General features: G+C 35.6%; 1 protein-coding gene across 2 annotated transcripts in view; it reads left to right on the forward strand.

Annotated features, from left to right (window-relative positions):
• Positions 1–26,406, forward strand: part of LOC139989680 (uncharacterized) — a 643,240-nt gene that overhangs the window by 588,355 nt on the left and 28,479 nt on the right. The window contains exons 6-10 of one of the 2 annotated variants that reach the window (XM_072008182.1): positions 7,661–7,870; positions 8,722–8,982; positions 23,709–23,825; positions 24,210–24,323; positions 24,568–24,711. In XM_072008182.1, the coding sequence (XP_071864283.1) occupies positions 7,661–7,870; positions 8,722–8,982; positions 23,709–23,825; positions 24,210–24,323; positions 24,568–24,711 (846 nt within the window). Of the gene's footprint in view, positions 1–7,660; positions 7,871–8,721; positions 8,983–15,607; positions 16,186–23,708; positions 23,826–24,209; positions 24,324–24,567; positions 24,712–26,406 lie in introns of those variants that run through there. The other variant, XM_072008183.1, reaches the window with a different exon arrangement.

Below are 26,406 nucleotides of genomic sequence, written 5' to 3' on the forward strand. Positions count from 1 at the left end.
ATCAACGACACACTGCATTGGTAGATTTTGTTGTCTCGTTTGATCGACGCTTTGTTCTACACAGCTGATTTATTATACCAGGTTATCCCATAAGTAATGAGCTTCTTCTGATATATAGTGGATGGTCGAAAATAAATGATGAGAGATATAAGAGACATTGCAATATACTAAAATGAGAACGAAGTAAACAACGTAACATTGAATAGGCTATTATTTCTAAAAGTTCCTCTGAAATCTGACATATTAGTTGCGACAATAACTTGCGTTGTGACAAAAGAATCAACTAAAATACCATTGCGGCTGAGAAAATATTTTTAGATAATAATTGATAAATTCAATTGTCTCATTCTTCGTCGTGTTTTTATTTTGTCTGATGGAAACACTGTTTCGTTCACTCGCGGAGAGACGCGTTCGCGAGAAAGCACGTCAACGGGAGTTCTAAATTCCAGTTACGATTAGATAATCGACGCCGCGATATGTCCGATCCCCTATTTCGGTTAGGATAACAGAAGCAATTAAATTGATTATGACACTGATATAACAAGTTATTAGTTTATTATAACAGCTGATGTACAAACTAAATATGAATTGATAGAGAATAATTGTAATTTCTAAATTCGAGTAGAATAACGTAAGTTCGAACGGTGAAAGGTCGAAAACGGAAAAGCGACTGACTCCCTATGAAAATGATGCTGCGGAGGAAAACTTGTGATGGGTGGATCCAAGGACATGAGATGAGCCGATTCGTTAAAGACAATGTTTCGCTATGAGAGTGAGGGAAATAGGCTTCGTTGGTAATTGGTTAATTTTCGAGGTTGGTGGGTGAGGAAGGGGCTAACTGTCCCTGAGAGAAAGTGGCGAGTGGGAAGCATCATACGTGAGAAAACTAACTTTCCCGAATCTTCTCGTAGTAAACAATAAACTGTTAGAATATGAATTACTAAAGAGATGTTTGTTCGGTCTGAAGGACCTTAGCTAGAATTTGCTGAATCCTTAAGGCTACTGAGGGTACGCCGTGAGGATGTGCGGGCATCTGGTTGCCAGCCTGCTCGCGATATGTGGCCTGGTCTAGGTAGAGAGTCGCCAGACGTAAGAAACACCACCTTAAATATTGGTAACATTTTCGACTGAACATGCATATTAAATGCAAATAAACAACTATCTCTATCGATAATTATCAGTGATCTACTCCTCCTCTTAGCGAGAACGTTCACAGAAATAACTAATATTCGGATCACAATATTAATGACTTTCTATTGCAACGAGCCCATCGCACACGATAACTGAAACATTGCTAAAACTACTTCCTAACAGTCTTCAACGATCGAAAACTCATTTTCACTCTTCGCTAGTAAAATAGCTGTGCAGCGAAACTCAAACATAGAATCGCAACTTCCACTACATCGATCAAAACCTTAACGCTTCTATTCGTGATACGTTACCATATTTTCTTATTTCTCTACTCTTTCTCTTTATCGCTGTTTCCGAGCTACAAAATGTCATCGACGATCGACGATCCAATTCACATTGAAAAGTTTTCATTTTACTAGGTAGTCGGAAACGAGACGATCAATTTTTTCTATAAATGATTTGAAATAACGTATTGTACATAATAATACACTAAATTTTGCGTGATTCTACGCTTTTACAAAATTGTCCATTTTATATACAACAAATTAATGTCAGGAACCAAAAATTCATCCTCGTAATTTCAACGTTCCTCGAGTTCTTCGAATTCCTCGATCAGTTAATTTCTAAAACTCTCGTTTCCATTTTCAGTTCAGCTGACCTTTTATCTTTTACCGCTGTATTTTTCTCGCGAGTACGAAGAGTTTTCTCAAAATAAAGAAAAAGAAACAAGAAAACGAGCTCTAATGGATTCCATCAAGCTAGATAAATTTCGCCGGAGCTCTCAAAGAATCTTCATTATTTCGCGATCACTTATTACCAGCGCTTCTGCTTTCGTTCTCGAGGGCAACGTGCATCAACCAGGTGAATCTATCTCCATTCTCGATCTTCTCCTACGGTTGATTGTCTTTCGACCTAGCGGGAAATAACGTTGGAACCCGGATGACTTTGACGGTTTCTAATCCGCTCGTCTCGCCTAGAAATGAAATTTTCTCGCTACACGACGCCCCTTGTTCCCTGCTGAGCACCTCGAATCGCTAAACGAATTCAAAATTGTAGCATGCCGTCGTCGTTCAAAGAACTTGCGCGGAACGCATGTCGGCAAACGTGTCTGGATTGGGATTAGTGGATTAGTAACGAGATTAATCTCGCGGAGACTGTCTGTGGTTTTTCCCTTGATATATCGAAGGCGTGCTGAACAAAGTTTTACTCGGTAAATATGAAATAGAATATTAATAATCGTATTTAACATTATGGAGATAAAATAATGATGCGGCAACGATTTAGTATCATAGCTTTATGTATACTTTTTCACGGCATAATTCTCAATATTTGAAAAAATTTGCTTCCCATTGAGCCTTCAATGACTTTTATACGAATCTCAGAATTTTCGTTTTCCGTGATTATTAAAGGATCAAATTTGCTATAATTGTTAGGATTGCTTACGGCAGAATGGGTATAGAATTAGTGTTAGAAACATGGTGAAGAAATACGAAGAGAAGCTAAGGACAATACCGAATCGGAAGGAAACTACAGAAATGGCGGAAATAACCCGACGATTTCTAGAACAAAAGTTTCCAGTCGTTTGCTTTATTGCCTCCTTAAGACGGAAGTCGTCGTTCGATTATAGCTGTCTTCTAATTACGAAAACTTCCTTATCATTGTTTCGTAGTCTCTTTTTCCCCCATAGAAAATGCAACATTTATTCCCTCGGGATTGAACGTTAGAATTGAACGAGTTTCTTTCGGAAGAATTACAGGAAGTATCTGTAAATTTGTTATTCGAGTATAACAGATGCTAATGCGTGACATAAGTAATTGTAAATTCTCAAGTACTATAATAGTCAATTCTAAATTAAGACTCATGATAAATTCAAGTAAATGAAATTCTATAGAAAATCAACAAATATGGCAAAAATATATAAGTTGATTAATATATCTTCTGACAAACTCGTATACAGTGACTCGTATTAATATTCGGGCACCACGATGTGTAACAACATTAATCTTGTACACATTTGCTTTTAATAAGTTTGCTTTAATATATTAAAGTAAATATTTCATTTGGTAGAAACATACATTTTACTGAGTCGAGCATTAAATCTATTCTCTAATACACATATTTCGGAGAACGTTACAAAAATTGTCTAAAAGATAGAAAGATACACTAATCTGAATTTATAAAAAAAATAGGATAAATAAATTACTCGCTGATTAGATAAATTTTACATAAGAATAACGACACTTGATGTGCATTTTTAGGGAAACATAAACGAACGTACTATTCGAACAATTTATCTAATGCGCGTACTTGTTCCAAAGAGGAAAGAATAACCAAACTAAATAATTCTTCAATTTCATAAAATATCTAAACATTAATGCTAGTCACTGTAGCCTTATCGTTAACTTATTCCAGGCTATTCCCATGTCTGGACGCGAAACGAGGCGCAAAACAAAAGCGGTTTAAACGCGGGCGAGAAAGAGGAAAGGAGAAACGGTGTCTGGCAGGCGGGAAGCAGGATCGATGACGAAAACAAAAACGAACGGCCGCAGCCTGTAGAAGCTCGGATAGTCCGATGACGTTGGAATGTTTTATAACGGGTGGACCGTGCGTTTTCTTCGTCCCGCCGTGCCGCGTTTTCTCCTCGCCTTTCTCCTTTCTTCCCCCTTTGTCTTTCTTTCTTCTTTTTTTCTTTTTTTCGGACAGAAGCGACGCTAGATTCCTGACGCTGAATGGCTGCGATTGTTACAGCGACGACAAAAGTTTAGCTAAAACGCGGGCAGACCCGGTTTCGCGGACTTGTTTTCCCGGTTTCTTTTGCGATTAAACGCGCACCGCGATTGTCCGGTTTCTTGAAAAAGAGCCAGCCTCCTCCTAAGTGAGGTATACTCCGTGCGTCATTGCATAGCCTTGGCGCATGGAACGATTAGGACGAAGTACGCGGTAATTGTTTCGTAGAAGCCAGGAAAGGGTGAATGAGGAAACAGTGAATGAGAAGCGAGTGCCTCGATGAATTTCAGACGAGTTCCTAACAGAATTGAATCGATTATTTGAAGTTCTCGTTCTTTCTGTGTTATTCTTGCAATTGAAAGTGTTTTTCATTAGCTGTACATATTAACTCGATGCCTTTAAGTCTGTTTGATATGACGTATAAGAGGAGATCATCTTAGTTCCAAGTTATTCTTCTATTATTCATTAAAATCCTATTCTTTTCGAGCGATTCAATATTTATTTATAATTCAAAAAGGAATGTTATTTGAACTCCTTAACATCTTTTCTGTTGCCACTGCTCGCGATTTATTTGTTGCAGTGGGACGTTATAATAGCACCTAAATTGTAATTGTAATACAATACATTAAATGTAAATTAATATTCTTTAATTATTTTGTCGTAAACGTAGAATGCTTGAAATAAAGGAAGATACGTATTTTAATAAATATATAGTAAGATACTAAATTAAATGATAAATTTTACAGAAATCTTAAATTCAGTTACATTTAATTGAGAATTATGAGAAATATTTTAGATTCTACATGCAATTTCTTGCATACTGCTTATTATTCATATTCTTTTGTGTTTTATATATATATATTGACAAATATTTCAACTATTCTAAACATGAGTATGGAAATAAGATGCTCACAAATACATCAAAAAATTCTAATGCGTACATTTCATCATCTCCTTCTTCAATTCGTTTGAAGACCTTCAGAAGATAACGTGATCTCGTGAAATCATCATCTTCGTAATTCCTTGAGAATATATGCTCTTCTATTTTGAAATTATACCTCTGTTCTCTCTTCGCATCGCTGATTTCATTTAACTTCGATTTACTATTTAGAACCGTTTACTGTACCACGAGCTGCAATTATCCAAGATAGAACTAGCAAAAAACTTTGTAAGATTTTCTATCGCGTGACATCGTGGTTCATTTGCAGTCGGCGAATCGAGCTAAACTCTGCGGAAGCGTAAATTTCGAATAGAAACGGTAAGTTTTTCGTCGAACCAGATCCTCTCCTCCTTTTTTCCCTTCTTCGCGATTCCTCGTCGATGGCAAGTTTACGAGGGAGAAATTCTACCCCGTCAATACTGTATTAGCTCGCGATAAGTTTAAGCCATTTGAATCCTCGGCGAGTTGGCTGGGCTTTACCTAGCCGGTTCGCGCAACTTTAATGGCTCGCAGATTTAACAGGACACAGGTAGAAACTTTGTTCCAGGAGCGAATGAAAAGCTCCAGGCATTCGACTGTCCCTCTACCGAAACGAATTTCTGATTTCGTACACGTACCAACTTCGAAAAGTTTCTGTCGTTACACTGTTCCGTTAAAGCTTCGCGAACATTAAAAGGAACGACTAAGTCAGATGGCCATTTCGAAAATATGTAATCTTGCAGAAAACGGTATATCATAATCGAGATAATCGTGTGAAAATAGTATTCCGGCATGGTTATTGTAATTTATATAGTAATTTATAAAAGTATTTAGATTATCGTTGATTAATTGCAATTGTGAATTTTTATGCATTTATGGGATATTTGAAGGATATCGAGTTATAACGTTTAGTAGGCGAAAAATATGTTTGCGAGGGTCCTCTTCCTCGAATTATGGTCACAAAAATTTGAATCTATGTAAACATCGGCAGTCTAGTTATCACGAAAAATTTTCCTAAGTATGGTACGTATGTCACACGAATTCTTCTTTTCTCAAACTTCATTGTAACATACATCTTCTAATAGATGCATCGAATTGGGAATCTTCTTAAAATATTGAACTATATGAGAACTTAAACACATTGTACAAGTTAATAAGAAAATTAGAACGATGTATTCCTATTAATTTTTCCAAAAATACCAGAAGGAAATATTGTAAAAGGAATAATCGAAGAAGCAAACTGAATGTTACTATTACACGTTGTTAGTTTGAGAGCTTTCGAAAAAGAATCAGATTTTCATTCATCGTTACTTCTTACTTTAAGAGTATCATAAAGTGAGATATTTATGCGACTATAAAGTTACAAAATATGGCTTTAGACCTCCGTTGGCTCCGTTCCTGATGTTGAAATTCGCGCGAAAATCATGCCTGTAAAATTTCAACGATTATTACACCGCGCTTAGTCCGTCCCAATAACGAATCGTCGGGAATCAGTTTCATGGACCGTCTCTGTGTGATTCAAACGAATTTAAATCCTACCTACGCTTCCCGTGAAATATCGGTTTAACGACATTATCGAGCGACTGCGTATTTCCTCTGCAATCAAATCCGGCTTTATGCATCAGCATATTTAATCGGCAGACGACGACGTTACGTTAATTAATATGTTTGCTAATAACGTATTAATCTATCGTTAAATAGCGCTTCGGCGAGAATTAACACGATACAAACTATCATTCGATGATTTGTGAATCGTTTATGAAACGGATTGCTTTATTAATTACTCGAGGATTACGCGAGAATGTACAAACTTACAACTTCGAATGTCTTCTTTCTTTAACGATAACGTAGATATGGAAAACGACGAATTAAATTTATACTTATGTAGAGAATTTTGTTAGAAACGCTTAAAACATTTATATACGCGTATAACAAAATATTCGACTAACATTTGACTTTATCCACAGTTTTCTCAATTTACAGATCTGTTAACATACGTACCAATTTCCTTCCAGTCTCCTAAATAAATATAAGTGATGACAAAAGAGTTATATGTGCCATTATTGGAACTCACGAGCATTTCCCTCTATTTCTACGATATTTCATTGCTATCGATCTCTATGTATTTTAAGCAAACAAAAGTTAAAATACTGTGTAGCTGGAATGTAGAGGATTAATCTTTTACAGCAGTTGAATTTGGCAAATATCCCAAAAGAATTGGAAAACTGCTGATCATGTGTGAGTTTTGCAACGTCATCTCGCTTTAACGGGCTGATTCTGGTTAAATCCTAGATTTTCCTATTTGCTTTTGAAAGAACAGAAACGAATTCCAGAATAAATTAATCTGTTTTCGAGATTCGCACGTGATACGTGTTATTTATTACGAAATTCATATTTCCTATTGAATTCCTAATAATATTATAAATTATGTCATAATATACATTATACATAATTGCCAAATTATTGCTTTGGTATATCACATAGCCGGTAATGTTATTAACATATTGATTAACATATTTGTTCGTGTAAGTTGCAATTTGTACGTTCAATTAATATTGTCAATCGACAAATGTAAATTACGTTGAAATATGTAATACTTAATAAAATGCTCAAGCAAATCAAACAAGCTTCTCCCAGTAAAAATCGATTTATTTATTAGTTCATTATTACAATCGCTGTACTTATATAATTACATTATACTTTACATACTTTATACATCAAACCATTTAATTTCAAAAATTCAATATCCCTCGCGATATTTTAATTGCAAACAAAAAGTCACTGTTCCTTCTCGCAGCTTAAAGTAAATTTATCGCTGTGAAAGTTCGTAGAGGCGCCTTAGAGTAATCACGATCAATTAACCAGACCCGTGTTTCATTTCAGGCTCTGGTCTATCGAGACGGGAACCTGGTGTCAGGCTCGCTGGAAGCCTTGGTACAGCATATGGTACCCACCGAAGAATATTATCCCGATCGAGCGTACCTCTTCGCCTTTTTGCTGAGCGCCAGACTCTTCATCAAGCCGCACGAGCTTCTGGGCGAAGTCTGCGCCCTCTGCGAGCATCAGCAAAACCTGACTGGAGATAGTGGCAAGGTGAGCCACGAATGCAACCGTCCCACAAAAGACCACCAAGAACCTTCCGGGCGTGCACTTTACGGCTACCGCGTGCATTATCGTTTCATCGTCTCGCAAGCTCGACCCCCTTTTCGCATTCACCCCCTTGGAGAATCACCCTGGCACGCTCGCTCTCGTTCCAGTTGTAATAACGAGCACGCGTATCCAGGCCAGAAATGTTTCGCTCGCAAATGAATTTCCACCCTGACGATTCTTCTCTTTTCTTCTTGTTTAGCCGCTGTCTTCTGCTTTAGTATCTTTACTGATATTTTTACCCGATTTTATTTTTTTCGGCTTCTTCTATAATTTAAAGTTATGTTCTTTTGCACTTGGCGCTTTTTAGTATTTTAGTCTTTCTCATTATGCGTTCTCTTCTGTGTGTTCAGGGTGGAAGAGATTCGGATGTTCAAATGTCATGGTGGTCCGTTATTTTACGGTGATTTGCAGTATTCTTTGTGCGGAATTTACTTACTGGTGAAACGTGTACTATCTTATTAATATCATCTTTGTCTGTGCCTCGCATAATCTACATTTGCGAAGGAAATAATGATGGATATGCAATATTCATATAATAGAAGCAAAAATAACAGAATCACATTCGTTCGAATATAATTGCGATAATTCGAAGTTCACACAATTCGTATCGCTTCGCAATCTCTGAAGGGTCCCAAGTTTTCGAAAGTTCTGAAAGATTCGTTGGGCATGTGCATTCTGTGGCGTTCCAATTTCCGCATCTCATCTAAAACTTGTTTGGCAACGCATGTACGAGCAAGTGAACTAATAAAAAGGGAGGAAGTGGAACCGGTTGGAATCTGTCTGGCGTGTTCCAGGAACGTCTGCAACGTTTCGTGCCACGACTGGTGCAGCTGCTAGCCGAATGGACAGAAACATTCCCGTACGATTTCCGGGACGAGAGGGTGATGGGCCACGTCAGGTCCATCACGCAGAAGGTCGCTGCGGTCGACGCTGCGGCCAGGCAGGAAGTTTCGGCATTGCTGCAAAACTTGCTGCTTAGACTGACGGCCCTGGAGAGGTACGAGGAGGGTTTAGCTAGACTGGCGACCGAGGCAACGACAGAGCAACTTTCACAGGTTCGTATAAATGCGCTAAATATGCGTATTAGTACCGTCCAAGCAAATCGTTGCCCTTTCTTAATCTTTCCTGATCGCTTCGTTTGATTCATCGTGAGATTCTGGGAAACTTTGTGATTCATTGTGTAGGAATTTAATCGAATGTTTCGGAATTTCTCGATTGGACTTATCTGCCGGCTATAGATCATCATCTCCGAGAAGGATCTAAAGTTTTGTTTTATTATTACAATATAGTAGAGCATTTTAGAAGTTTTAACGTTCGTGTATTTTTAATCGTAAACAAGACTTTAACAATCAGATGTTTGTGTAATTAAAAGAATATTTAAAAGTACAGTACAAAAGAACAGTATAAAAGAAAGTTAAATTGTAATTGAGAAGACGCTAGAATAAATTATTAATCACATTCTTAACAATTTTTACATATCCTTTAGAGTTTCCTATATTCTGTGATCGCTATATCATTATTTTATCCGCATAACTTCTTAGACCAGTATAATCATATTGAGAAAACAGTAAAAGAGACTCGCACGTCGAACAACTTTCGTTTGCATCAGCTATACCAAATATTAGATCGTTTAGGCGTACAAACGTTCCAGGAACTTAACCGTATTGATCGAGTTTAACAACGATTACTCGATTAACTGTAACCACGGCGAAGTTCCGGTATAATGAACCGATAATATTCTGTCTATGGTACTTGTTCGATCCGCCGTCCGTTCGTTTCGTGCACCAATTCCGTTCCCGTAACACGGGACTCTTGTTACCGTTTAAATGGCTCGCCCATGTCGTTTGTGCTTATATCGATAGCAACGCACTTCTAGCATTTGCATCAGTACCATACACATGTGCTATGGTTATCCAATCGCGTGCAAACGTTTGCATAAGGCGTTCCCGACAAGCATCCCAAAGCTTCTTTTCGAGTATCCATTTAAATCTTGCATTCTAAAAATAGGTACTCTGACAAATTTTTCGTCCTCAATTCGATTAATATTGCGGAAAATATCGATAACAATACAGAAACTTTTATTGCATTATCATCTGAAAGTTTAAAATTTAAGTTCATAAGACAGTCATGAAAGCAAATAACATTATAATTAAATATTAGATGTGCTTTTAACTAATTGAAGATTTAGTAGCTTGTATAGATACGTTTACATTACAATTTACAATGACAATTTACATTTACAATTAATCTAGACAAAGCGCGTATGTATTCACAAGCCACGTACAATATTATTTAAACAAAAATACCTTGAAACATTAATATCATCGTGTACAATAGCTTAATTTCAACCATGTCGTATTTCCACGCATCAAAAACACAATTACTCGTAACAAACATCCACGGCAAAATTACAAATTCCAGTCGAGGTATTCCCAATTCATAATTCTCTAATTTTCCGCTGGAAATTACGAAATAATAAACTTAACGTTCCCTGTTCGGTTCCTTAATCCCAAGAGAAATTTTACTATACGCGCGGTATCATAAATCGAATTTGCGTACACTTTGCACGTGGCTATAGACGCGTCGATGGATGATACTTCTGTCAGTGTTGAGAAAGTAAAATAGCTTCCTTTCCCGGTATCAAGCAATTCCCCGTCAAACTCGATTTTCCAGCCACGTTCTCTCCTTTGACAGACGTTTCAATATTTTCCCGGAGACACGGAGACGCGATACTGATAACATCCTCGAGGGATACGCGGGGATTTCACCTATGCATCATCCCTGTTTATACATGTTATTCTCACAGTGTGTTAATGCACACGTTTCTCATCGTGCACGCACATGGTCTTCTATCCTTCGTACTGTGTATACTAGCAGTACGCGTGCACTTTGCGCAGTTAGGCTAACAGGGTTATGTAGTTTCACCGTCGACATGGGAGACAGTAACTATTCTATTTAATTTGATTACCCCTACGCCTATCTGCCACCGCGTGTAACACCTACTAATAGCTAATTTGCAACTGCATTAGTTAGTTAAATATGCCGGCGTATCGTACCCCGGCTAATCAGAACTGAATTGCGTGAGCGCCGACCGCTACAAGCTTCATCGATGATCGTGCGGCCGGAGAAATTACCGCATCCCCAATTGTTTCGTTGTGCGGTTGTCGCTTCCGTTCCGGAAACCTGTTTCGGATACCACTGCCTCCAATTCCTGGTTATGTTACCGTTCGTTCGATATCCGGTGTATGTCTCCATTTTCGGATAATCGAGGAGAAATTCCGAGAGATATGTGTAGAGCTGGTTTTTCTGAAACGTCTTGAAATCAGTATCCTTAGTCCTTCGTATAACGCGGAGATAAAGGCTGTCCATTTTATTGGATTTTAGTGGTCTTTTTCGTAAATGCTAGACTTTTCAAGAAAAACAGACGAATGTTTTTGTAGTTTTTACTGACACCTAATGTAACACTGTTTTGCCTTCTAAAAGTGATAGATCTTTTATTATTTTTTATTGATGCCTTGTGTAGTTTCCAGTATTCTCATTCATAAGTGGAGAAAATAAAGAGCGGAAGAATTTTTCGCGGAAGATTATGAAGAACTATAATTTTGATTAAACAGAAATATATTGATTGCTAGAATTTTGTAAAAATTGGCATGTTGGATTGTAATCACGAAAAAAGAAAATAGTATTGATTACGCGTTTGGCGCATAATTTTAGTGTATTTAGAAAGGAGTTAGATTATACTTGTTTCTATCTAAACTGCCGTATATTAAGTTGAAAAATTATCATAATCGAATGTTACCAGTGTTTGAATATTCGATATCTTTGATGTCTTGATATCGTAGTACTTTGTATGTGATATCTATGGTATCCAAATAATACAATACCTCGATATCTTCATATGTTAAATTTCTGGTAATACTTCGCATTCTGATATTTCTTGATGCTTAATCTTGCTATAATCTTGCTGTAATCTTGATGTTTTAATGTCTCGATGTAGCGGTATATATCACAATTTCTTGATATTTCCATACCTTCGAACCTCGATATCTTGATACTGGATACCTCGATATAAAGTCTCATGATGTTATATTACTTCGGTATCCTAATAACCCAGGTATCCCAATTAGTATTCTAAAATGCTGATACGTCGATAGGTACAAGAAAAGTTTCCGTCAAAAACTGTTGTAAAATTAAGATTTAAAATTATTCTAAAAGCTATTTTTGCATATTTAGAAAATAACAAGAATGTTAATATATATATATATCCCAGAAGTAATTTTGCTATTAAATACCACTTTTATTTTAATGAAATACCACTCAAAGTTCTTTAGTATCAAGCTGTGTTTATTCAGATTGCTAAATAGTAATAACTGTTACTAGGTAAAAATAAATAGTCGTTCGTTTCTAAGATACTTCATCTTCTCGGCGACGAGGCATTAAATGCATATTTTATCATGGACGAATGAATAATAGTGCCGTTCTTTGTGATCAAAGGGAGATAAATTCCCTGCGGCATAATAAATAACATCCTCGTCTAAACGCGGATGAAATTGCTCCATTGCCTATCAAAAGTTCCTGGAAATTGTTAAAAGCAGCTTCTTTAACCGGCAATTTTAATATTCCTTCTCTATCATCATCTCGTAATCTGCCTCTTGGTCCCCTGGAAATTGTTACGATAGATATAACACAGCCTTTTTTCCCTGAGGTGGTGCCTTTATTTGGTATACATGAAAATATTAATGTGAACGCAATTTTCTATATCCACAACGCCAGGAAAAATGAATATTGTATACGTTTAGTAGGTTTCCTTTCACTTCCTCGTTTTCTCTCTCTCTCTCTCTCTCTCTCTCTCTCTCTCTCTCTCTCTCTCTCACTCTACCTTTTTCATAAGGAATATTAAAATCATAAAATACAGAATAATGTTAAAATTCAGTCACACGTGCAAGGAACATGATTTTTTATAAGAAAACTATACAATATGAATTATTCGTATATGTTGAAATTGAATTTGTTAATTTTCGCTGTGTGAAGTGTGCTATAATGATAAAAATAAATGGAAGAAATATTTTGATACTGGATAGTATCATCTTTAGGTGTCTGGCGTCTAATTATCTAACTACACATCGTATTTGATTAATTCTTAATCACATACAACTGTATCTTTGCTACAAACGTACAACTTGTTAAATTACTTGGTATCTACTAATTTGATTTGTTTACTAAATCATTGTATTGAAATAATTATTGAAACATGTATCATTATAGAAGCAAAATAGTCATATTACAGAAGTTTTCACATTTAATGATACACTCCAATCAAAAACTCTAAGATCCTTAATAGGTGTACCTTGGTATGTTACCAACGAAACAATACATCGCGACCTTAAGATACCCACAGTCAAAGAAGAAATATCCAAGTTCAGAAACAGATATAATATAAGAGTCAACAACCAGCAAAACCCATTAGTTACCCAATTACTTAACACGACGGATCAGATCCGCAGACTAAAAAGGCAATACCCCTTAGATTGAAGCATTAGATTTAACTAGAATCAAACATACTATAAATTTTTATAATCCAAGCTACAGTACCATACCAAAATAATTTACTTAAAATTCTGTATAAGAATTGATTGTAAATAATCTGCTAAATAAAAAAATAATTTAATGATACACCAATGTGCTGTTGTTATTTGTACTTATCTCGTACAATCGAAGTTACAGAAAAATTCTAGAATTTCCTTTAAATCGTAGCAAAGAAATATGTCGATTCAACTTTCGTAAAGATATCATCAGAAAATGAATCATCGTATAATCTGTAAAAATCGATCACGCGATATTAAGCCAGAGAAGATCGTCTAAAATTCGTGTTTTAAGGTAATGCACCAAATGTTACGAAAAAGTTTTGCCAAGTTGCTACAATGCAACACTTACAATTAGCATTCGCGTCGAAGAAGCAAAAGATGGTGGTTAAGTAAGGAGAATAAAGAATATTCCAAAGCTTCCAGTAACGTTCTAGCAACTACCTCGTAGAACGGTATTTGCATGGCCGCTTGCATATCTACGGTTTACGTCGGAATTGCATCGAAAATGCAGGAAGTCTGAGCGCAATAAAAATATAACGCGAGCGGAAAGAGGAGAAGAGAGAGGTGAAGAAGTAGATAAGGAAACGGGTGGGCCGAGCTCTTAGGAAGCTCCGGCTTATTAAAGTGGAAGTTCGCCGCGCTTTTTGAACCCGTCCCCGCGACGTGCCGCGGCGACAGCTTTGCTTGAACTTTCTCAAGAAGCGAGCCGTAACTCGCGAAACCAATAATACGCCCATAATCTCTTTTTCATCCCTTCGTCGCCGCATCCTCGTTCTTCTTCCCTTTTTTTCTCATTCCACGTCGTATTCACCGCTGTAAGAAAAGTTCCAAGCATGGAAGACTAGAAACTACTTGATTGCAAATGGTTTTATAACAGCAGGACCAAGATGTTGTCGTTTGACGTTTGGCTATTCGACATCTTCAATTAGTCACGATGAGGATGGTCGATCGTCTTGTTGTTTGTTGGTCGATAGGGTAGATGTACATAAATTGATAGCCCAGAAGGAATTTTAGAGGAATTTTTAAGGAATTTAGAAGATATCTTAAAGGACTTCATAAGTTGGGCAATTTTAAACGCGTAGTTGAGGATATTAATTCGCGTACAAGGTTCCATTTTGTCCTTAAAAGTAACATGAATTTAATATTGACCAGCGGAGCTACAGCTTCTATTTCGTTATTTAGTAGAAGGAAATTTTAAGCAGATTATAAAAGCAAGTTAAAGAGTAGGGGATAGGAAAAGCAGAATATTATTAACAGAGGAGAAGAAGTTTTAGTTTCTAACTATAATACGATGTAAGATGAGAGAAAAAGTATTATAGAGCGTTCTTTTATCTATCAGAAGTTAAATATTTTAATCTCTTGCATAATCAACATTGCGAGGTAACTATTCTATCGCGTTTAAGAATACGTTATGAGCTACTCTTATGAGATAAAACGTTTATTTACTTTGATTAAAGGTAGAAATTCTTGATCTTCCTTACAATTGAGCATCGTTCGAACATTTTATTTGGAAGACAAAAATTTTCAATGCAACGCGGAATATTTATAACAAATATCTTCATTGTACTTATTTGTGGAAAAATATTCTAACTCGTAATAACAGAATACAAAAGTTAAGCTGTACTGGCACAACTATATTAAGATTAATTCTTTGGTTTCTGAAAAGCTAATTACAAACATTTTTTCACAGAACGCATCTAATATTCAAAAATATGTAAAATATTCACAGTATAGAATATTTCGTATAACTTCCCAATAAGTAGGTGAAATGATATCTTTATCTAGGTTCTATAAAAATATAAATTTGAATAAATACTACCACAATCTAATAGTAGAATTAATCAGTTTGACTTCTAAGTGGTGCAATTATCTAAAACGAAGATTTCCAACGTAATAATCATCTCGAATCAATAATTGCAACCTTTTATGGCGGAACTTTTTTATATCCTATTTTTACGATAGATAACATTTCATCCAAACCATTTCCACGCGTTTATTACGCACCCTGAATTGATTGGATTTCTTTTATGTGTTCTGCGAACAAGAAATCGTTCTCAAGCCCAATACTACAGCTTTAATCTCTTTCTTTTCGCAGAAAGAAAGTTTCGGACGAACACACCAAGCTTCTCAATCAAGAACCTTTATTGCATTTAAACAGTTACTCGCTTGGAAAGTTCAGCTCTGGACTTCGATATTTAAAAAGAGAAAAAGTTGCAACCTGTGATTTCATACGACGAACATTTTATAGCTACTTGTCGATAGAACGACTTTTAATGGTTCGAAGCACTCGATTTCGTTTAGAGTTCCTTAGCGTTTCTTCATGCACGTCAGCAAAATCTGACGTACAGGCTTCAAGAAAAACAGGATAAATAAATAAATAAATAGTCAGACGGATTTGACAAGTTGACATATCTATTTCGACGAAGAAATAAGAAATTAAACTTGAAAGTGCGTTTGAGTTTTATCACAGGAAATATTTCGTTTCGGTGAATAATTTCTAGCTTGTCAAAATAGAGAAGAAATAAAAGATATAAGCCCATGAATGTGATCGAATACTTATCAGAGTTTTGAAATTTATTTTGGAACGAAGTGTTAAATTCAAAGTAAAATTATTGTAGAAATTAATATAAGTATAAAACTAAATATAGAAGTGTGTTTGTGTTTTATTTGTGGAGAAATTTCGTTTCTATAAATATTTTGAAGCTCTTAAAAAGGAAGAAGAAATAAAAATAATAAATATATAAACTTGATTGAGTATTATTCAAGATCTTTGATACAATAAAAATGAGAAATAAATGTTTATACTCCCTTTTACGCAGAGAAAGCAATGAATTTTTGTTTTCAGTAAAAACAGATTAATTTACAGTTCCTTTTTATACGAATTAATTTAAATTACGTGCGAGCAACATGAAATTAAAAAAAATAATTTACATGTGCAGCTTACGAATTACGAAAAGTCCACTGTCCTTTTTAATTAAAATCTTCGTTATTTCCCCTTTGTTTTAAAGATTTTGCTGTTCGTTTCGTAATATTTGTATCCTTCTGACAGCAACGTTTAAAGCTTTTATAATCTCCATTTTATAATGCATCATTTCACATTAAAATATTATTCATTATGGATACTTCATAATTTATATAGCTTTTAAACCACTTTAAGTAGGATGGTTTAATTTAAACCACTTCCTCCAACTTTATAATAAAGATAAATCTGTCAAAAACTTTTACATATTCATACCTTAATCATTCATAAATTTGCACAATTTCTCATACATCGTTCCCTACACCAATTTTTTGCTAAAGGAAAAAGTTTTCCGATATTTTGGAAAAGTATATTCTCTCCTGACGACTACAAAACTCGAAGCATTAATTCTTCGAAAGATACGTTCTATCTATTGCAGGTGTTTACGATCTCTATTCCGAAAATTAAAATGTACTAAATTTAAAACGTCTACAAAATTTACAGCGTATTCCTTATCTTTCGTACGATAAATTCTATAAAATTTAATTTCAAATATTTTAACGAATGAGGTTAGAATTAGACGGAAAAAATCTAGAAGACTGAGAAGACATAAAAAAATGTGTTTCCATTGTAAAAAATTGTGTAACTACAAAATGCACGCGCATCATTACTTCCGCGAAAAATATGCTCGTCAAAAGTATAATTCTTCTTAAAGCATGCAAATGAACTGGTTCTGTAAAAATGTTCGTCACAAAGTCCCTAGCTTCTTCGTTTAATTAGACATAATTTCCTTACAATATAATTACAGATAAACTCATAGAAATCATACGATGTAAGAAATATTTTATTTAAAAAAATTGAAATATGTTAAACAGAAAGTAACATTTTTACATATTTCATTAACGATAGAAAGACAAATAGCGGAGCGTGCACCATTCTTGTCACGAGCTTCTCTATTTATTCCCACGAAATCATAAAACTTCATTTTTCATTGAAACTCGCGGTAGCCGGTGTGCGTAGGACGCCTGGAAACTAGTAAAACGTCCGGAAACTAGTAAAACGTCCGGAAAACCGGTCTTTCTGGTTTTCGCGAGCGGTACAAAGCTTTTAATTACGTTTTCTTCCGCGTAATGACAAGAGAGGGCTGCGAGAGGAGGCAAGGGACAAACACAAAGGCTTTCGAAACGCAGTTTCTGCTCCGCTATCGGGTTGTATTTAAATGCGCGCATTAACGTTGTTACTATAGATAACGGGATTTTAATTGATAACGATAATACGCGTTAAAATCCGTATTAACTCCGTTACACGCTTGCTGTATTTATATTCGCTCGGCAACAGCGGTTCCGATTTAATGCCTGCTTTTAAATGATCGAACCGTGTCACTGCCAGTTTTGCGCGATCGCATGCGAGTCCATTATTATTATTAATTGTAGATATTTCGTGATTTAGTTATATTTCTCCGGTAACGTGTCGAGTTCGTTTCGCTTCGTGAAAGTAATTATCGTTTTGACTAACTGGATAAACTTCTATGTAGCGAGTTTGGTTAATGTTCATTCGTATCCTATTTTCGTGGATTTTGTAATTTGTAATTTTGGAGAAATTTAGGGCAGAACTGTGGAAATTGTGCGAGTGACTTTATAATTTGAGGATTTTCATTTTTTCTTTTTGCCTGTACATTTTTATCTTGCGTATGTATAGTGGCAGACTAAAGAAAATTCGGGACGTAAAGATCGTTACTGATATGGTACAAAGTTTAATACAAAAGTTGCTAATATACGTTGCACGAACTAAGTAAATTTTCCAATTTTAAACTTTCTTTTGTCCACCAACGTGTATACGTATATCTTTTTAATCGTTAATTATAATATTTAGATTTTAATGGTTCAAATTCCAGTGTTCATAATGAGCTTTAGTTTCATCAAGTTTTTCGTTTTGTTTCAATAATCGAAGAAATGATGTGACTAATGTGATTATATATTGGGTTGGCAACTAAGTGATTGCGGAATTTGTCAATACCACCTAATGACAAAATCCGCGATAACTTAGTTGCCAGTCCAATAATAATTTCTTTGAAATAATAAGAACTTTGCTAAAATACGAGTATATCGAATATGAAGTGAACGTTTAGTCAAGCTGAGTCTAATAAGGAACAGTAACCAATCGCAAGTAAGAGACTTGGATGAAACTGTAACAGTGGTCTCAATTTGAAATACATCGTGATTTCCAAGCCGTCATTAATTATTCGATACAAGAAACTATAGCAGTCCCCGTGGTGCATCGTATTTGGTTGCATATCATGACTCGCTAGAGAATTGCGCGTTGTCTTCCTCCAGGTTTCTTTGAACATCGCAAACATTACCGTTCACTAAACTCGAGCAATTTGAAACTTGCGAGAATCTTGCCGTTCAATGATTCTGCTTTCGTAGAATAGTAATTATGGGATTATTCTATTCCCTAAATGATAAGGTGCACGTTTTTGTACTTGAAATTTATACATTATAGGTACATTTTTTTAGTATTTATTCAAAACTAGTTTTAACACAGTGTTTATCTGTGTACACATATCTCTATATCGTATTTTATTTAAAACCATACATACGATATTTATTTAATTCATTAATCATTTGGAATATTGGTATTTCCATAGAATTCTGTTAAAAAATCCATTGCATAGTATTTATTAATTGTTGATCGAAGTTCATCGATGAATATTAAACTTGGTCCAAATGGTTGGAAATTGTTTTTATATTTTTCATAATTGTTCATTATGAAATCTTTCAAAACATAGAATCATATGTTTACTGTAGAAAATATTTTAACTTCCAAATTCTAACTTTACAACCCTTCGATTTGATATTTGGAATTTCGTTCAACGGACCGCCGCAAAATTCATAAATTGTTAAATAAAATTCCCCAAAAAATCAAATTGAAACCAACGATGAAATTTATCGACGATTATTAAATTTAACACGCGGCCAGGAAATTATTCGTATGTTTTTAGCAAAAATTTATTTCCAAATTATTTAAACATAGAATAAATATCTATTATAAAATATTAATCCATCGTAAAACATTATCGTAAATAAATATCTAAAATTTTTATCACGTGTAATTAGATTTTATTTGAAAAAATTTTAACTTCCATCGACATTAACTTTGCGCTGTCTTTCACGAGAAGCTGACGCATCGCTGCGAATTAATTTCATTTATACGGACGGTAAAAGCTTTCAATTTCTTTAAAAATTCGAGCACATATAACGAGAAACTATAAAACACGCGCGTTTTTAATTTCACCATCGTGTATCGTTGCCAATTTCAAGACAGAACGAGCAGAGAAACTCGAGAAAGCATTTCGCTGTTGATATTTTTACGCTTTCGTTGCAGTTCTCTTAATTCGAAACAATGAAACTCGGCATCGTGTCTCGACAGTCTTAGCACGATCTTCTTGATTTTGTTTCGTTTAGCTCCGATACGTGCTTTGGTCTTCTCGTTCTGAACAAATTGTGTTAAAATATTCCGTGTCTTTCTTGTCGCGTTAATTTGGTCTTTTGAGTAACGCGGTGAATTTGTAAAATCTAAATTAACTATGATTCTTTACACATCAAATATTGTGTGCAAATATTTTCTTAATTAGCTAGAAAAAATTGTATTATTAGTTTGGTATTAATCATGGTAATCGCAAGAAGAGATTTATTTTCAGTTTCAAAGATGAAATGTAAAATACGCATTAGTGAAAGAAGAAAATTTTATGAACTCAGTATAGAACATTATTTCATCATAATTTTAGTGTAAAACATCAGTTATTTGGGAAGACAGATTCGTTTACAGAAGAGATGGAAAAACGTACAGAATACATATAGAACGTATACAACATCCAAAGTATAATATTCTAAAATACCTCGCACACTTAATAAACTTATCATTTTGCTCTAAAATAATTTACGATGCAATTCATCTTATTAATTCTTAATAAAGATGAGCCTTTTAATTATAATCTGTAGGTTGAGATTTAAATTTTCCATTAAAATACTTCAAAACCTCGCCTGAACATTAATATACCTGTTTTTATTTCGCCACGGTAGTTAAGAATTAATTTAATATCAAATATTTGATAAAACAAAGGGGGAAACTAGAGAGACAGTCTGATATAACACAAATCTGCTAACAGGAGCTCTCGAAAAATTCTTCATTGCACTCGCTAAACGTCTATCAATATCAGGAAAACTAATGAAGACGTTAAACCGTGGCATTTTCCAATGCCATTGGAAAAACGTCCGTCGATAGAATTAATATCAATCCATTCGCATTTTCTGATCGTGAAGCATCATCGTCCGTTCCCTCATCGGGAGAAAGAGTCGCGAATTGTTTGGCCGTACGGCGATTCACGAGTCATTGAACGTGGCTTTTTTATCGAGGAGGAAACAGGCACAAGGGTGGAATTTGCACGTAAATCAAAACGTTTCGTTCGCGCTCTGCTTGCCGCGAACAGTTGGAATCAATGCTGTCGGTCTCACCGGGATCGTTCCACACTGTCATATCGGGCAACTCCGCTCGTTGATAATTCGATCGACGATCTAATTCGAAGAAACGCAGGCGGTCGTTCGCTTCGTAACCGAATCACGCGGTTCGCTGATCTCGTTCGTACTCGACGGATTCTACTTTCGTCGCGTCGAGAAAATGCTATGACGTATCTCGTGGAAACGAGGCAAGGGTGCTGTTTAAGACGTTGAGACCGTCGACTGCGTGCTATGCAAACGACTGTCTTTGGAATCGAAAGAAGAACGATAAGACTATTTTTCTCGGTTCAAAATGCTGGATGATTGGATAGAGTGTGTTGATAATTGAAAAATTATTCGTTATTTGGGAAAATTTTAATCGTCAAGGAAAGAGACAAATATGTCTGTAGAATTGGACAAAGCGCGTTCGTTGATTTCAAAGTTGAGAAAATTTCTATTGATAGGAGAAGAGGCTAATACGCGTGGTTTATATATTCGTTTATATATTATAGAATTAATTATTATAGAATAATATATGGTTTACATATTATAGAATTATTGCCAACCTCGTCTTCACCGTTTTCAAGCAGATCAGTGATTACAAGTTCCATATTTATGGAACCTTTTAAGACATTATCAACTGACCAAAGGAAATATTTTTTTATGAATAAGTTATCACCAGGTAGACGAATTGTTAATGCTTAAGGGCAAAAGAATTTCTGGTATATCTTTGAATGAATAACAAGGGCCTACATAGATTATTATATTTGAAGATATGTATATTGTATTCAAGTATCATGTTGAATATAATAATTGTATAAGAATACCATAAGTTTTTCTACCTAATGGAAACGGGAAGATTAAAAAATGGGAAGAAAAAATGGGAAAATTAAAGTATAAATTAGGACAGTATGTAAGAGAATGTGGTTAAAATATTTTTATTTCGTGATTGCTCGATTGTTGCCACGAACCGCAATTACAGGGCAATTTCCATATATTTCGTTGAAACACCGAATAACAGCTGGCTAATTATGGCAGCTCGGGCAATTACTTTTTCATAATCTAACCGCATTAGTCGCCATTTTTTCCCTTGACATGCACAATGAAAAATTGACAAAATTTTGTGGAAAAATAATTATAACCCATTTATATGCTGATTATTGTAACGCTAATTAATACAGGTTGTTTTAAATCAAATTGGAAAATAAATGATCTAAAAGCTTTTGATTTTATACTACTATGACGAAAATTAATTAGTTACGTATTTACAGACGTTATATGCTACAAAATATATACTATACTTATATACTTTATAATACTAAAGACGTAACAAAGAAATCAATTTCCCATCGACGTTCATTACTCAATCGTTTCACAGTAACCATCGTTGAAATGGTCGAAGAAAAACGTTAGGAGATTCCCTTTTTGCATGACGAGAGACGCGAAATCCAATCGAAAAGGGATACAAATAGAACAAAAGACGGGCCTCAATAAAAGTAGGAATAATAGACGAGATGGCCGACGACGAAATCTCGTCGTTTTTCGTGCCAGCAGCACGCAGTGATGTGGGTCAGTGTTTGCAGCGGTATTTCAAGGGGCAAGTTGAGCGAGAGAATATAAATTTTCCGTGGTTCATTTCATTCAACAGGGAGGCGGATATGAATGTTCGCGCGTTCGATTCAAATTGAAATGCCCGACGGACTTATACCTTTCATTCGCGAATCGCGTCTACAATGCCTACGATGAGCATAAATAATTGCAGTGGTTTCAGACGTATGCTATGAGCTACGTTGGAAAAGCATGGTATTCGCTGGTAAAACGTTTCTCTCGTTTATTCTCTCTTCTATTCTTGTTTCAACCAGCTATCAACTATTACCTTTCCTTTCGATTGTAATAATGTTAGAGGGTTTGAAACTATTCTTCGTAGAGAATGGTAGAAGATTCTCGCTAGTAATTTTGACAATCTTTTGAACGTTTAATATTTTAAATTATAAGAGTAGTCAGTTAAAACTGACGTCAAAATGAATTCAATAACATTAATGTCATCTTATAATTAAAAAATCTCTAGTATCTTATATTTCTGCTCTATATGCAACAAACTCATAAAGATAATTTACTCTCTCTATCTCTCTCTCTCTTTCTCTCCCTCCCTTCTTCATAATTTTACTGCGATACTAACTTCAAATCACAACCATCCTTCCAAGCAGGAACTTAAAATACACCCATAAGGTACAGCCCTGTCCATAAAATACACCCCCCAGTAAATGCCAAACCTGGTCATAAAGATTATTGCTCAGGAGAACAAGAATCATATACAATGGCTTCGAACGTTTCCCAGAATCGTTCGCAAAACATAATGCATTGAAATGGCATTGTATACGTAACTATATGTACAGTTATAGAGATGTATATCGAGAGGGGTCCAAGAGCGTCGCGACGCCGCCGGTCAAAGCACTTTGAAACCGCGTTCGACGAAGATAAGAACTCGCTCGAATTTGCTCGGCGAAGCACGAGCACGTGAAATTGGAAAGGAAAAGAGGAGGCGTCGCGACGTGGACGCGCAGCTTCCGCCCGTTTCCGCTTTCTGTCTTTCTGCACCTCTGTGAATCGAGTTCTCGTTGACGCCTCCCTTTCATCGCGTCTCTTACCCCCACGACCAGAGCGACGCTCTTGCACATGATTTCCCGGCGTCGCTTTTCTTCGACACTCGATCCGAATGGAACTGTCACCCCGTTTTTCAGGTGGACATCACCGAGCTGTGCCCATCGGCCACGGTCCTGGCACAGCAATTGACCCACGTGGAACTCGAGAGGCTCTCGTATATCGGTCCAGAAGAATTCGTCCAAGCCTTTGCCAAGGTTTGTACACCTGCCTCTTCCATTTGTCACGTCCGTTTAATAGTACGTTCTTTTTCTCCTCTATTTCTCTTTTCATTTATCGATGTTTTTTAATATCATTGAAAATATATTTTAGATAGAGCAATTTTAGGTAGAAGCAAACGTAATGAAACCTCGATTATCAGAACGCTGATTAATGGAATAGTTAATTATCGGGACATCGATAAATAGAACATTCGGAAATGGTTTTTCATAAAAATATCGACGCACATGTATCGTAATTAATTCGAATGTAATCGAGGTTCTATGAATATACTTACTATATTAATAAATAGTAATTTTAATTAATAAGTTGAAAGAAGAAATTCCATATTAATCGTGGATATTGATTTTTCTTATAAACAGGAATCTCCTCACTTGGAAACATCCTTCAAGGACATGAAGAAAACGCGCAATCTCGAATCGTACGTCCAGTGGTTTAATAGACTGAGCTATTTCGTTGCGACTGAAGTATGCAAGGTAAATTAAATATATGTTGCTTAATTATTATAATTACTTTATCAACAAATTCACTTTATCTAAAAATATGTACATGTACTGCATAAAAAGCAATCTATTTGATATAAAGTAATTTTAGGAAACAAATTTTTCCATCAAAAGTAACATAATCAAAATACATTATTCCTTTTCTTTGCAATATAAATTTCGTGATTCGATTTCACAAAATACGATATTTTATTAAAAAAATTCCACTGTTTTGTAGCATGCAAAAAAGAAACAGCGCGTTCGTGTGGTTGAATATTGGATCGAAACCGCCCGTGAATGCTTCAACATTGGCAATTTCAATTCCCTAATGGCGATCATCGCTGGCTTGAACATGTCACCCATATCTCGCCTGAAGAAAACGGTGAGTTGTACTCGTATTTGACGTCGTTTTAAATATTGATAGTCACAGCTACAATAGCCGTGCCTCATTATAGCGTTAATGAAATTTCAGAACGTTTTACATAACGCGACAGATGCGCAATCGAATATTAAAAACAAGTTTAGATACTTTCGTTCGCTGTAAATAAATTATAAAATAGTGAAAAAAGGATAGAATTTTACTATGTTATTAAACGTATTTGCTTCGCGTAGTATTATTTTTATCACGCCGAACGTGAATAAAAATCACTCTACGTATTCGCAATCTCTATTGGAAGCAAGAAAACGAAATCACAGGGAAAACAGTCAATCATATGTCATAAAAGTCATGGACAAACGAAGTGATCGACTGCAATGCCTTAAATAAAAGATATTGGAGTTAAAATGATCGATGGCAGGACTCGACAGGGACACTTTTACGACGGCTCCCTTGCTGTTTCGTTCTTTATCGGAACGACGTTGATGATGTCCAGTCGGGAAAGCATTGATGTCTCGTCGGATTGATCTACGCTCGTTTTCCCTCCGATGTAGAATGTGTACGCAGCAATGAGCGGTTTGTAATCCTCGTAAATCGAGCGTGGCGCCACGACGACCAACGTTAACCGTGACGAATCGCTGGAAATCGAATTTTCACGTTGCCGAGCGAAAAGCAGCTTCGAAAACGAAGAACGTTTCCGCGCAGAAAATGAGGAAAAAGCGAGAATGGAAATAGATGGGCGCAGAGCTGTTTTAATTGAATTTTTGCGTCACTGTTTTTCGAGTCCGATTGAAATTTACATGTGCATCGAGTTAATTAGAAAGCATCGGGAACTGTGATTTTTAATTGGGCCAGTTCCTTCTTCGCGACTGAACGTTCGCATTTCTATACGATTCTATTCAAATAAGCAAAATTCGAAGAAAAATTTAAATTTCTGGCAGATTCGTTTTGATTCGTATTGGGATTTAATTGTTCTTTGAGTCATGTTTTTCTTTTTGTAATTTGTTTCATGAATACTAATTGCGATGACAGTATGTGAGTATTGCTCATTGTATGGATTAATTGAGATTAATTAATCAAGAGAATAATTAAATGTTGCGTTTGCCGTTTGCCTTGATTGGGAACCAAGCCGCGATTTATTTTTATTTTAAAATGAAAAATTCCTTGTCGAGGATTTATTTTTCCTTCTTCGTATTGAATCCTTTTTATAACAGGCACATCAAATGATATTTTCTCAGAACAAATTACTAGAAACATTTACGATGGAGAATTTTATCGATCACATCAAAATTCATCGTTGCCAAGATGAAACTGAACTCGCAACAAAATTGTCACACAGTTTCCATAAAATTTCCGATCATGAGACAAAAAGCGAGATCATGAAACATCGATCGGACCATTTTTCTCGTAAAATGAAGGGAAATATATTTCGATCAAAGACGAACGAAATTCGTGCATACTCGACGAAAACAAAGAATTCAACAAAGTTAAACAAAGAGCTACTGTAACGCGAATTTATTGCAGTACGGAGAAAAAGTAGGACATCGCATTCCGATCCATGACTCTGGCGAAATAATCGAATCGCGTGTTGCTTGCAGCGATTGCGTTTCCACTGGAGGAAATGAGGAAATAAAAAAGAAAGGAAGAAAAGGAGGTAGGAGGGCGGAAATACAGGAAGAGAAGTCGATACATATCGCGCGA

This window comes from Bombus fervidus, chromosome 8 (genome assembly GCF_041682495.2).
Source record: "Bombus fervidus isolate BK054 chromosome 8, iyBomFerv1, whole genome shotgun sequence".
Classification (NCBI taxonomy): Eukaryota; Metazoa; Arthropoda; class Insecta; order Hymenoptera; family Apidae; genus Bombus; species Bombus fervidus.